The sequence below is a fragment of the Mustela putorius genome, unplaced genomic scaffold, assembly GCF_011764305.1.
Source record: "Mustela putorius furo isolate JIRA1106 unplaced genomic scaffold, ASM1176430v1.1 tig00537227_pilon_pilon_pilon, whole genome shotgun sequence".
In the NCBI taxonomy this organism is placed as follows: domain Eukaryota; kingdom Metazoa; phylum Chordata; class Mammalia; order Carnivora; family Mustelidae; genus Mustela; species Mustela putorius.
This window is the reverse complement of record NW_025422368.1, coordinates 3,475,995-3,488,973: the sequence shown is the minus strand read 5'-3', so window position 1 is coordinate 3,488,973 and position 12,979 is coordinate 3,475,995. Positions and strand designations below refer to the sequence as shown.

Below are 12,979 nucleotides of genomic sequence, written 5' to 3'. Positions count from 1 at the left end.
CTAGCTGTCCCAGACTTTCCTTGACTTTTATCCCTTTCAAGAACTGGGCTTGGCCGGAGAAGATCAAAGACCACTCTGTTGAGTTCACCTCAATGGCATGTCTGGCCAGCACCCATTTTCCTGCCCCCTAATCATCACGGGGAACACCCTACCCAGGGCAGGACCAGGCCTGGGGATTCGGGCCCGGGGTAGGCGTGGGTCCTGAGCCCCCCGCCCACCCAGGTTCTCAGGTTCACACGGCAGGCACTCCCACTCTTTCTGAGCTGTTCCTCTCTTTGGATTCCTAGCTCTTGGACTCTGAACCCAAGTACTGGATTATGCCCTTCCTGTTGCTGGGAAAAGAAGAGAAACCTCATTTACTGAGGACTCAGTCTTTGCCAGACCACGGGGCAGGTCAGCTGTAAGCATTATGTCATTTGATTAACATAAAGACTTGGTGAGGATAAGGAGGAGACTAATAGTTGCCAACGTTTATTGAGCAGCTATGATAGGTAGCTGCTTTTCACCTGTCTTCTCATTTAATCTTCATGCAGCACCATGGGGTAGCTATTATTACTCTTGTTTTACTCATGAAGGTACTGAGGTATAGAGTTGTTGTGAGACTTGGCTGCGGTCGCATGGCTAGCGGGTGCTGGGCTGATGTTAGGGTGCAGTGGTCTGACCACAGGATCTTTGTACCTGATGCTGGTGGAGGAGATGTGGTTTGTTGAGGGTGGCAGACTCAGGATTTTTCTCAAAATTCCTATCCCTTCTATTCCTCTTGTCCCTGGGGACCAGGGACATTTAACGATTACCCACCATTTCAATTCTCTCCTTCCTGCCACCCTTCCCAGCCTTTAGCCCCTGGTTTTACACCCATCTTCTCTCTGTTCATGGTCTCTCCCGGCCTGCCATTAGCTTCCTGAACGGCATCTGATTGGTTATGGTTCAGAGTCCTGGTTCCTATTTCTTGGTTCCTACCAGGTCCTGAGCCCTGAGCCCACTTCCTCTAGGCCCACATGAGCGGTCCCCAGTCCGGGTAATGCCAGGCTCTTGCCTTATGGGAGGGGTTCCGGAGACTGTAAACTCAGGAATGTGGGAGCTTCCTGGATGCCTCAGTGCCCCCCTGCAATTATGGGTCTCAGCAGGCTCCTCTGCTTGGTGAAAGCATTGCCCCCAGGGCTGACTTTTAACTCCTCTTCTGGCCTGTTATTTCTTTGCTCCGGTCTGCAAGTTTGAAGCTGTCAGGGAACAATCAGCCCCTTTGCTGGAGAAGGGCTGGGCTGCCCACCCTACGTCAGTGTCCTTAGAAAACCGTCTGTGTTTGGGAGGGGAAGGTATCTCCCTGAATGACATACAGAGTGGGGAGGACAGAGCTGCCCAGGGGCTTGGGCTTCTCAAAGAAGGCATTCCAACAAGAGGCAGGAGGAAGTGGGCAGAAACACCAGCCTGGAGTCTGGCTGGCAGTCAGCCTCCCTCCATCCCTCCATCCCTCCATCGCCCCAGCCCAACATTCTTCATTCTGAGCGAAGTGAGGAAGATCTGATGTGCCCTGGGCTCTCTTTGTGGCCCGGGGAGGAGGAGAAGCGTTCTATGCTCCATAACCACGCCAGACAGAGGGCTGGACACCAAACACAATACACATGCATTTAATAGACACATCCCCGGAAGGGAAGAGAGAGAGTTCTCACTCCCAGCAGGCAGCTTATAAGCATCGTGAGACAGGTGGGTTGCCAACCTGGCATTGAGATGGCCTGGGAAACACCCACTCCTCTTTGCGTCTGGAAGGTGGGGAGGAAGGAGGAGGAGTTGAAGGTGGGTGGTCTCCGCAAGATAGGCCAAATGTAAATATTGAGAGAGGGAGGGCATTGGCACAGAGCGGGTGGGGGTGGGGACACTCTGGGGACTGTCAGGAGGGCAGAGGCTAGCTTAAGCTGGGGAATGGGGTTTAGCCAGGACGCCAGGCTTGCTTCCTGGCAGCGCAGGTGGGCCAGGGGTGAAGAAGAAGGACCCAGGTATCGTGTCTGTGAGTATAGACAGGCCAGGTCAGCAAGCGAGCAGGCTTTAGGCCAGGGGTAGGGGAGTGGGGTGGCTGCATTTAATGCTTGTAGCTCTTCCGGCTGGAGGATGTGGTAGAGACAAACTTGACACTGGAGCCACTGCTCCCGAGGCCCCGGCTGCTACTGGCGCTGAAGCTGGAGCCGCCCAGGCCCGAGCCCAGGTTGTGCCCAACGCTGGTGGTGAAGGAGTAGCCGCTGCCCCCACTGAGACCCAGACTTCCGCCTCCAAGGCTGCTGCCGCCGCCGTAGCCGCTGGAAACAGTGGAGGTGACCACAGCTACCAGAAGAGAGGAGAGAGAGTCAAGACCCAGAGCAGGAGAGAAGAGAACTGGAGTGTCAGGGCCTGTGCCCCTGTGTCTGTGGGGTGAGGATGTGGTTGTCTGGTCAGGCAGACTTTTGCCTCCTCCAGGCTCCCCGCCCACTTAGTGGGAGCTCTTGTCTGTGCTCAGCCTGGTTTTCCCTGGGCCACTCTTCCTGTCTGGAATGGCTTCCTGCTTCCTCTCTGCTACTTGGCGCCTAGCTGTTCCTTTCAGAACTTAATGGAGACTTCTTACATTCAGGAAGCGATTCTAGTCCACATGCCTTTCTCTTTGATCCCTTCACAGTCCCCTACCACTCTGTCCCCTTCTCCCTCTGTGGGCCTGGCTCTGGCGTCTCTCTTCTTTCTCGGGGGCACATACATATTTCCCTCGATGTCCCCAGCCTCTGCACCCTGAATCCCAGAATGGAGCTGGAGTAATCTTGCTAGACCAAGTGACAGATGACCCACTGGCCAGCCAACTCTGCTCCCATTCTGCCCCGCTCCCCAACCTGCTCTTTTTTGAGCTCTTATAACCATGCATCACCTTCAACATGCAATCACTACACTGGGCTCTTCGGAAGGGAAACTGAAATAAAAATGGATGGATACAGAATGAACTGTGTTCTCCAAAAAAAAAAAAAAAAAAAAAAAAATAGGTTGAATTCCTCACTTCCAGTACCTGCAAATGCAACCGTATTTGGCAATGGGATCTTGCAGATGGAATCCAGTTAAGATACAATCATTAGGGAGGGCCCTACCCAATAGAGCTCGTGTCCTTATAAGAAGAGGAAGGGCGTCCACGTGAAGACAAACACATAGGGAAAGGGCCATGTGATCACAGAGCCAGAGATCAGCGTGATGCAGGGCAGGGAACACCGAGAACTCTCCAGAAGCATGACACAGTACATTTCTCTTATCTGAAGCCCCCCAGTTTGTGGTACTGCAATGCCGCAGCCCTGGATAACAAACACGGACTTTTATGTGCTTTCAAGGGAAAAGGAACTTTAGAAGTTACAGCAGCCATCCCCAAAACTAGCTCTGAGGGTCTCGGGAGCCACTAGACAAGGATATCAGGGAAGGAGGACAGCTGGGTAGTTCAGAGGGCTCTGCCTTCTAGAGTCATCAATTAACATAATCGTTGGTTTTGTGAATCCTGTATCAGGAATACCAAACTCATTTGTAGGATGCAAGCTGGAAAAGTCATCCCAGTCAGCCTCATGGTGCCAGCAGTGAGCTCTGTGAGTGACCTCCACCCTTAGTGGCATGGGGTTTCACCAGCTTACTACCCCTCTCCCTTCCTGAGCAGCTGTACCCACCTGCCCTGTCCTATATGCTTTTGCTGCCTGGAAAAACCTGGGTGACCTTCTGCTGTTATACTCTGTAAACTGGAGCGGCAGGGCTTCTCCCCACACCATTCCCAGAAGGTGTGGCCTTCCTGGCCATGCCCTTCAGCCCAGCGTGGAGGCTCCCTCCACAGGCTGAGGGCATAGCAGGCTTTCCTAAATCCTGTCTGTAGTGAATGCTCTTGTCTGATCTAGACTTCCACCTCCAGTGAGAAAGGGGTGGGGTCCAGGGACATGGGGGGAAGAACCTATAGGTCTAAACCCATGCAGAAGGGTCAGAGAAAACCTCCGCTCACCCTTCCTTTGGTGCTCTGTCCCTTGCAAAGGGGTAAGAAGTGGGACCTTAAAGACTCTCTCCTAAAAAAAAATTAAAAAGAAAGAAAGAAAAAGACTCCTAATATGGCTCTCCTTATAAAGAAGTCAAGACCTCAAACCTCAAAATGAACCCTGTCTGAGGGGGGTCCCGTCCGATGTCTTGTGCATGCCCTCTCCCCTCCCCCGTGATGCCACCTCCCTGCCCCAACCACATGCACGTGAACTGACACAGAGGATGTCATACTCACAGATGTTAACAGGAGAAACGCCCTCTCCGCTCAGCCTGATCAGGGGGAAGAGGGAGAAGGAACGTTACTATTACATCCAGCAGCTCGTGGGCATTTAAATCAAATTTTTGTAATGATGAACATTGAAAAACCCTCTATTATTTTTATTGCAGCTGTGAGTGGAGGTTGAAATAATTTAAATAGTAGTAGTATTAAAAATAACAATCTGGAGGAAAACCTGTAATCTCAGAAACATTTTTTTTGGGGGGGGGTTTCAAACTAGGTAGACACCTGGAGGAAATGAAAGGGAATCATACACTAGAGTGGGCTGGAAAGGCAGGGCTCCTTGAGGAATAAGATTTCCCTCTCAACAATGGACCATTGTTAGGCATGGGGCAGTGCCTCGGGTGATTAGAGGTGTGGAGAGGAGACTGAGTCATAAACATAACAATAACAATAATCAGCCCATTATTGTAGCAACCAGAGTAATTTTGCTTTCGCATACTAAGGACAGAGCTGGCCTTCATTCATAAACACATACTTAGAACATTAAAAAGGACTACATACCTGATACCCACATTATGCCACTTAATTCTCTTCATGACCCCATTCAGTAGGTGTCGCTACCTCCATTTGATGGATGGGGAAACCGAAGCTCAGAGAGGTGAATTAATTGCCCGTGTTCACAAAGCTAGATTTGAAGCCAGACTCCCTTGGCTCCAAAGCCCATATCTTTGGCTACAAAACTGAATGATCACTAGCATTTTTTAACACTTGTTATGGATCGTGAAATGTTCTAAGGACTTCATGTGTATTCCCTTATTTTAACACTCTTTTTTTTTTTTAAGATTTTATCCATTTATTTGACAGAGAGAGATCACAAGTAGGCAGAGAGACAGACAGAGAGAGAGGAGGAAGCAGGCTCCCCGCTGAGCAGAGAGCCCCATGCGGGGCTCCATCCCAGGACCCTGGGATCATGACCTGAGCCAAAGGCAGAGGCTTAACCCACTGAGCCACCTAGGCGCCCCTTATTTTAACACTCTTAATAACATATAGGATGGAAACCACGGTTAGCCTCATTTCATAGGTGAGAAACAGAAAAGTAAAGTAATTTGCCCTTGGTCACACAGCTAGTAATCGGCAGAACACTGAACTTTGGGGATCAGATGATTTGCCTCTTTATTCCATCATAAAGAAACTGAGGACCAGAGAAAGGACACTGGCTTTCCTGAGGTTATGTACCTACTTGGTTGTAGGCCTGTCTGCCCAAATCATGGGACAGTTTATTCTCATACCAGACCTGCTGCATAACACAATTTCTCCTTTGATAGAATTTTATTACTTAGGACCTGGTCAGATGCTAGATTTTTATGGGGTATGAAAAGTAGTTGTGCTTCAAATAATGGCATTTGATAATGAGTTACTAACCTGGAAAGAAATTGCACCTGCTTGTTTTTTGTTTTGTTTTGTTTTGTTTGTTTGTTTTTTGTTTTTTTCTTTCTCACAGCCCAGCTCTGTCTGCATTTTAGGAGAAGAGGAGGCCACAGCAACCTGAGCCCTTAGGAATGCTCGCGCAGCTGGAACAGAGGTGGTGCATCTGTCCTCACCTGCACTCCTCGCCCTCCAGCAGCTTGCGGTAGGTGGCGATCTCCACGTCCAGGGCCAACTTGACGTTCATGAGCTCCTGATACTCGCGCAGCAGCCGGGCCATGTCCTGCTTGGCCTTCTGCAGGGCCTCCTCTAGGTCCACTAGCTTGGCCCGGGCATCCTTGAGGGCCAACTCTCCACGCTGTTCTGCGTCAGCGATGGCCGTTTGCAGGCTGGAACACTATAAGAAAAGGAGGAAGCCACAAACCTAACTGACAACCCCTGGAGGTGCGGTGCTTCTTGGGTAGGAGTCCTAGAAGCATGGCAGGATGACCCGGGAGAAATGAATGTGCAAGGAGCTCTTGGCCCTGCCAAAACTCTACCTGTTTCTTGACGCTGTCGATCTCGGCTCTCAGCCTCTGGATCACCCGGTTCATCTCGGAGATTTCTTGCTTGGTGTTGCGGAGATCATCGCCATGCCGGCCGGCTGTGACCTGCAGCTCCTCATACTGATAGAATCAGAGCAGAGTGAGTCCCCTTGTCAAACACCTGGGCTGGGTACTCTCCATGTGCACAGCGTGGCCCTCAAGGCCACCCGCAGACCCAACCATTCGCTGATCATTCACGGACTCCCTTGCTCAGTCATTTTGGTGGTATTTCTTAGGCACACCTACCTGCCAGGCACATGCCAGGCTTTGGGAGTATCACGGACAGCATCATCAGACCCATGCTTACAGATTATTGGGGAAATAGATGTTAATGAAGTATTATTGAATTTACAGTTCCAAACTGGGATGAATGTCCCTTAGGAAATGAATGGGTAGTGTAAGAAAGGAATCTGACCCAGATATGGAGTTGTGGGAAGGAGCTCAGGGAAGTCCTTCCAGAGATAGAGGTGTTTGAGCTTTGTGCTGAAGGGTGGGAAGGAGTGATCTAAGTGATGGGCTGGGGAGAAAACATTCCAGATAGGGGAGATAGTCTGTGTGAAGACCCTGGGGCAGGAAGAAGCATGGTGAGCTCTGGGCAGGTGGGAGTGGGGGAGAAAAGGTGACTTGGTCAGTGTCCTTTAGGGATCCCGGTCATGGGACATACATCCAGACCCATGTGACCATGAATTTTGGTAGCTCTCCAGACATCAGTGGTGGGGGTGTTGGATGGAGCCAGGCTGAAGGGGGCACAGTTCTGAAGACTTTGTAACAGGACCCCCCATCTGAGGGAGCTCTCTGCCTAGTGGGGCATATCCAGGATGCACTCATTTAGGAGAAATAACACACCCTGTCTCCAGCCCACACATTTCCCAGGGAAGAAGAGCCCCTGCCCAAGTGAAGATCTGTCTGGCTTTGAAAGTGCTGGGTGGCCCAGCTCCTCCATTTCTAGATACATATGGTTTAAGGGAACAACAGACCCTACCAACAAAAGAAAATGTTCACTGTAAATCTGAACCACTGTAAATTTCAACTTAGGCATACCTCGCCTCTATTCACCATCTGCCTCTGCCTCTAGGGGGGATGTCCCTCTGCATTGTGCACCCCAGGACCTGATACCCTCTTCCTTCCTACCATGTGCAGTGGTAGGGACTAAGGTAGTGTGCACAGCAGGGTAAAAGATGGAAGCCACATGTAGGGGAGCAGCTGGCCCTGAGAGGGGTCTACATACTGGGCAAAGAGGTGATCTCATGGATTGGACTATCCAGTTACTACAACCTCCAATGCCCAACCTTCTTCTGGCCATCTGTGACTTCGGACAGTAGCTCTCACTGGTCCTCCCAATGCCGCCTTTTTTGATAGAGTTTTTTGCTCAGCAAAGTCCTCATTTCTATCTTCCAGCCCCTGCAGGATTGCTTATTCTCCCTTAAATGCCTGCCCCGTCCTTGGCCATCTATGGTCCCTGGATGCTTCCAAATGCCAGGAAGACCCACCTCGTCTTGGAAGCTTTTTATTAATCAAAAATAAACTACTTGCAGCTTATTTATTTATTTATAACTCTGCAATGCTGCTTGACACAAGTGTATTGAATAAATAAGCCATTTAGAAATAGCTCTGTGACTCTTTCTTGGTTGTTTTGGAGTCTCACCCAGGTCCAACCACATCATAAGTGATATGGGGACAAGGGCTGACCTGAGCACCCAACATTGTCTGACCACATGGTAGGGGGTATGGTTAGGTTTCCACACCCATTTCAAGTTGACTTTTCATAGCACCGGACACTTCTGCCATGTCGAAAGAAACAGAAATGCTCCTGTATTCCCTGATGCTCATGGCTAATAGTTAAATGATTATTCGGGGCTTCAGATAACACTAGTCCTGGAACCTATCACAGAGGTGCCTACGCTCACCTTGGTCTGGTACCAGGACTCAGCCTCGGCCCGGCTGCGGTTGGCGATATCCTCGTATTGGGCCTTGACCTCAGCGATGATGCTGTCCAGGTCCAGGCTGCGGTTGTTGTCCATGGACAGGACCACAGATGTGTCACTGACCTGGGTCTGCATCTGGGATAGCTCCTGTAGAGCCAGAAAATTCAGCATCACCAAGACATAAAAAGAAATGTTCTTGAAATCACATGACCGACTACCTGTCAAGGTCAGGAATCCCTTCTTGGCTTCCCTTGGAGGGATTCTTCCAGGCCTTCCCTGGGTACTTGAAGCCATTTCGGGACTCCGATGTCAATCCCAGAAAAGTTTCTGGGTCACAGATCAGTGCGATGAGGGTGTGTGCCCCGGCATATCTTCTCAAGACACCCACCTGTGTGTTTTCCCTGAGTGTGAAGGGTGAGCCAGTGTTCTCTGGTTCAAATTATTCTGAGTTGAATATGACATATGTTGATTCATATGCCAGCACAAAAGCCTTCTTTAGGATACAGTGAGTTTTAGGACCCTGCTTCCCTCTGTACAGTGTGACTTCATTGTTCCCTACTTCTTTCTCCCCTTCAAAGACCCAGGTCTCTGCCTTCAGAGTGGCAGTGCCCAGAGGAGGCATCTTCAGAGGGCAAGAAGCACCCTGAACTGAGGGGTAACTTGCCTTTTCTGAACTTTTCTGGGATAGGAGAGGGAGAGGTGTGTCTTGATTCCTTGGAAATGCTACCCAGGGATCTGGGATTCAAGAATCAGCACTCTGTCTTTGCTGCCGTGGGGTAGGGGAAGCAGCCTCAGAGCTGAAGTAGGGTTTAGTGTGGGAAGATTGCAAGCAGTTCTCCCAGGTGCCCATGACTACCTAAGCCCCAGTTTGGACCATCTGGGGCAAGATGCTAGATGGAGGCCCCATATAGATGACATTCTCTGCAGCATCCTTTTCTTCCCAGGCTGCAGACCTAGGAGGGACAAAACCATTTGCAGGCTCTTACGGCCTCAAAGAGCATCCGGAAGAAGTTGATCTCATCAGTCAGAGAGTTGACCTTGGCCTCCAGTTCCACCTTGTTCATGTAGGCTGAGTCCACATCCTAGAACAACAGCACAAGACGCTCCTCTGAGACCTGGCCCCAAGCAGTGAGTCCTGAAGAAATTGGGCAGACTCCTCCCTGGCCCCTCCAGGTTAGATTTTAGTAAACTCTGGATCTGGGGCTTGGGGTTGTGGTGGATGATTGTAGAGAACTGGGGGCTTGAGTCCCCTGAGCTAACAGAAACCCTAGCAGGGTCAGGGGGACATAAATACAGAGGGAGCATTTTGGCAGATTTGAGCTCTCCAGATACTCTGAAGGGTTCTGTGCCATTTCAAGGGTGAAGTCACTGCATACTCCAAGATTCAGTTTCGAATCCTCTCCTTTGAGAGACATTTCCACCCACCTTCTTCAGGGCCACAAACTCATTCTCGGCAGCGGTGCGCTTGTTAATTTCATCCTCGTACCTGTAAGCACAGAGGAGAGGGGGCGTGCTGTTGAGCAAGCGTTCAGTTGAACTCTTCCCCGACTGAGGACCATTTCTGGTGTAGCAAGAGTTAAGAGACCTCAGATCCTTTCCAGCTCTTCCACTGACCTGTGTGTGACTTGGGGTGATTCACTTAACCTCTATTTCTCCCTCTATAAAAAGGGAATCATTTCTTCTGCCAGCAGTTTTTTCTTCTTCTTATTCCTTTTGTAAGAGTAGAAGGTGAGCATGGAACTAATGGGAGTAGAAATACGTACTTATGCAACTCCATCTTCTTAGAGACGCACAGTTGCAGTCTTTAAAAAATGTTCCTGCCTCTAGTGGCTGCTAGAACTGTGGGGTAAATTTTGCTTGTTCAGGAAGAAAACCATTCCTGGTAGATTGTGAGGTCTTTTCACTGAGCCTCAGAGCAGCCGTGTGACAGCATGCTTTCAGTAAATAAGAGTGGCTTTAATTCAGAAACCAAGGGTAAGCCAGCTAAGAAGTTAGGGGGGACATCCCTTTTGATTGGATACCTCACCTACTGCAGAGTGGATGATGGTTAGTCAAATTTTGCCTCCCCCAGGAGAATTGCCTCATTTACACTGGGAATGCACCAGCTCAATAATAGGGCCCTTGCCAGCAGAGTTAAAGAATATTCTGACTGTGAAATGGTATCATGCTTTCCAGAATAGCCATGTTATGATAGATGATGCAGACATCCCTTTGTGGTCATGTGGACAGGTCAGAATAGGCTTCTTGTTAATAGCGATGGGTGAGATGCGAGTCTCTTTGTTACTCTATGCCATGCTATCTTCCAATCACGGGATAATGACTCCAAGTTCCAAACCTCCCTGTGGGCACTGGTATTTTGCTGCTTTGCACCTTGTTGGTCCTATTTAAAAGGAGTCCTGAGACGACTGTGTGTGGCCAGCAGCCCGTCTTCCCCTTACCTGACTTTGAAATCTTCCACAACGTCTTGCATGTTCCTCAGCTCAGCATCCAGCCTGCCCCTCTCTGTGGTGATGCTGTCCAGCTGCCGGCGGAGGTCATTGATGTAGGTGTCAAAGAAAGGCTCCAGGTTCTGCCTCACCGTCTTGGAGCCCTGCTCCTGAAGAAGCTCCCACTTGGTCTCCAAGACCTTGTTCTGCTGCTCCAGGAACCTTACCTGGAGGGAGGGAGAATGAAATATTTTTAAAGATTTTATTTATTTATTTGACAGACAGAGATCACAAGTAGGCAGAGAGGCAGGCAGAGAGAGAAGGAGGGGAAGCAGGCTCCCTGCTGAGCAGAGAGCCCAACTTGGGGCTCGATCCCAGGACCCTCGGATCATGACCTGAGCCGAAGGCAGAGGCTTTAACTGAGTCAAGCAGGCACCCCGGGAGAATGAAATCTTGAGAAACTGGGGAGGCAGTGCCAGACACTCCAACTGATAAGGGAGAGAAGAAAAGTCCGCCTTTCACCTGATACCCATCTGTCAACTATATAACTGACCACTCCAAATCAGAATGGGAAAGCCCTTGATGCTGCCCCACTGTTCTCCGGGGCTACCATAGAACTGGTGTAGTGGGCGTAGAGGTCTCTTGGGGCAGACTATTCTTGGGTTGAGTGTCTTGACAACACCTGCTCTGAGTGAGGCTAGTTGGCTCAGTGGAAACTCCTCCTTGGAGAACAATGTAGCTCTTCCCTCGGTGTTGGCTGAACCAACTGCGTGGCTCCCAGGGAGGATGAAGGAACTTTCCACAAGGTCCCGTGGGGCCATCTGGCCCCACTTGCAAGGTACTTGTTGAGTGGATGTGTTTTTCCACAGGGAGGCCATTGCATTACTGCTCCCTGTCCGTGCAGAGGGCCTCTCCAAGCGTTCCTGCCACCCGACTCCAATGGCACACATGCATCCCCCCAGCTCACCTTGTCGATGAATGAGGCAAACTTGTTGTTGAGCGTCTTGATCTGCTCCCGCTCCTCTTTCCGCACCCGCTGGATGGCGGGGTCGATTTGCAGGTTGAGGGGAGTCAAGAGGCTCTGGTTGACGGTGACCTCTTGGATGCCTCCAGGCGGGCACACAGGGAAGCCAGAGGACCCATAGCCTCCTCCGGCTGTGCCCCCATAGCCAAATCCACTACTGACCCCAAACCCACTGCTGGCCCTGCCACCAAAGCCACCTCGAAAGCTGCTGCCGCACCCCCCAATGGAGACTCGCCTGGTGCCCCCCAGGTTGTAGAGGCTGCGGCTCCCGAAGCCGGCCCCAGCGCTGCTCATCCTGCCCAGCCCTGCACCGCCACCTGCAGAGCGGACCACGGAGACGGAGCTGAAACGGGAGCGGCCGGTGGCTGGGGTGGTGGCTGAGGCCGCACTGAAGCTCCTGCGGCTGCCGGTCTGGAAAGTGATGCTGGACTGCCTGGACATGGTGGCTGAGCAAGGCTGGCGAGGAGAGCTCCTGACACGGGCGCGTGTGACGGGGGGATGGAGAAGATGGGGCACCTGGGGAGCTCTGGACCGCCTTGACTTTTATGGACCTGCGGGAGGGGTGGGGCGCTGCCTAGGGAGGCCTCTGATGGCATCCCCCAGGCATTCACCAGCCCTGAGCTCACACTCAGCACCCCTCCGGGACGGTGTCAAGGCCACTGGTTGGTTCCCTGGCATCCCTCCCCCACGTGGAAACTCCTTTCCAGTCGCAACTTGATCAGCAGACGAATGAGAAGCATGCTAATTGCTTTCAGTCATGTCCTAATCATGCATCTCTTAATGGGCTCTAAAAACACCGCCTCATTTCTAAACCGCTTCCTTAGGCCTGGGACCCACCCCCTCCTGGGCAAACATCGTGTGTCAAAACAAGTGCCTCGATTCCCTGTTTCCCAGGCCTTCCTCTTCCCACCTGTTCTTCCTGCCCCTGAGCCTTTTCTCACCAAGTGCCCGCTGTGTCCCCTGCCCCACACTGTCCTTCCAGGTCCTAAAAATCCTGCTTCACACTCACCTTTCTTAAGAAACCATCCAGTTTTGATTGCTCCTTTGTTTTCCTCATGAGCTTCCTTCTCTACAGTGTAGGTCACACTTGATGTCCTGGAGCGGGCGGCCATGCACACATATATGCCCTGTCTGCTCCACAACAGGACTCTCGGGACCAGCCCCTCTGTCTGTCTGCTGCGGAGAGAAGCTGTGAGTGTGGGGTGATGGGTTTGAGTCCCAGCCCCACTTACTAGTTATGAGGCCCTGCGCCGCGCACGAGCCTTCCCTGAGCCTCAGTTCAGGTGTCTGTAAAGTGGGGTTTGTGACGAGGATTTGTGTGGGAAAACAACTGTTGCAAGGCCTAGGACGTGCGAATGCCAAGA

At 51.2% G+C, this 12,979-nt stretch overlaps 1 protein-coding gene across 1 annotated transcript; it reads right to left on the bottom strand.

Moving 5' to 3' along the window:
* Nucleotides 1-1,608: 1,608 nt before the first annotated feature.
* On the bottom strand, nt 1,609-12,116 carry LOC101671625 (keratin, type II cytoskeletal 75). Its single transcript, XM_004774684.1, has 9 exons — nt 11,559-12,116; nt 10,604-10,818; nt 9,591-9,651; nt 9,152-9,247; nt 8,148-8,312; nt 6,196-6,321; nt 5,833-6,053; nt 4,247-4,281; nt 1,609-2,316 (listed from the first exon to the last, which is right to left on the bottom strand). Exons 1-9 carry the CDS (start codon nt 12,054-12,056, stop codon nt 2,078-2,080), a joined length of 1,656 nt encoding a protein of 551 aa, XP_004774741.1. The 5' UTR covers nt 12,057-12,116; the 3' UTR covers nt 1,609-2,077.
* Between the last annotated feature and the right edge of the window lie 863 nt (nt 12,117-12,979).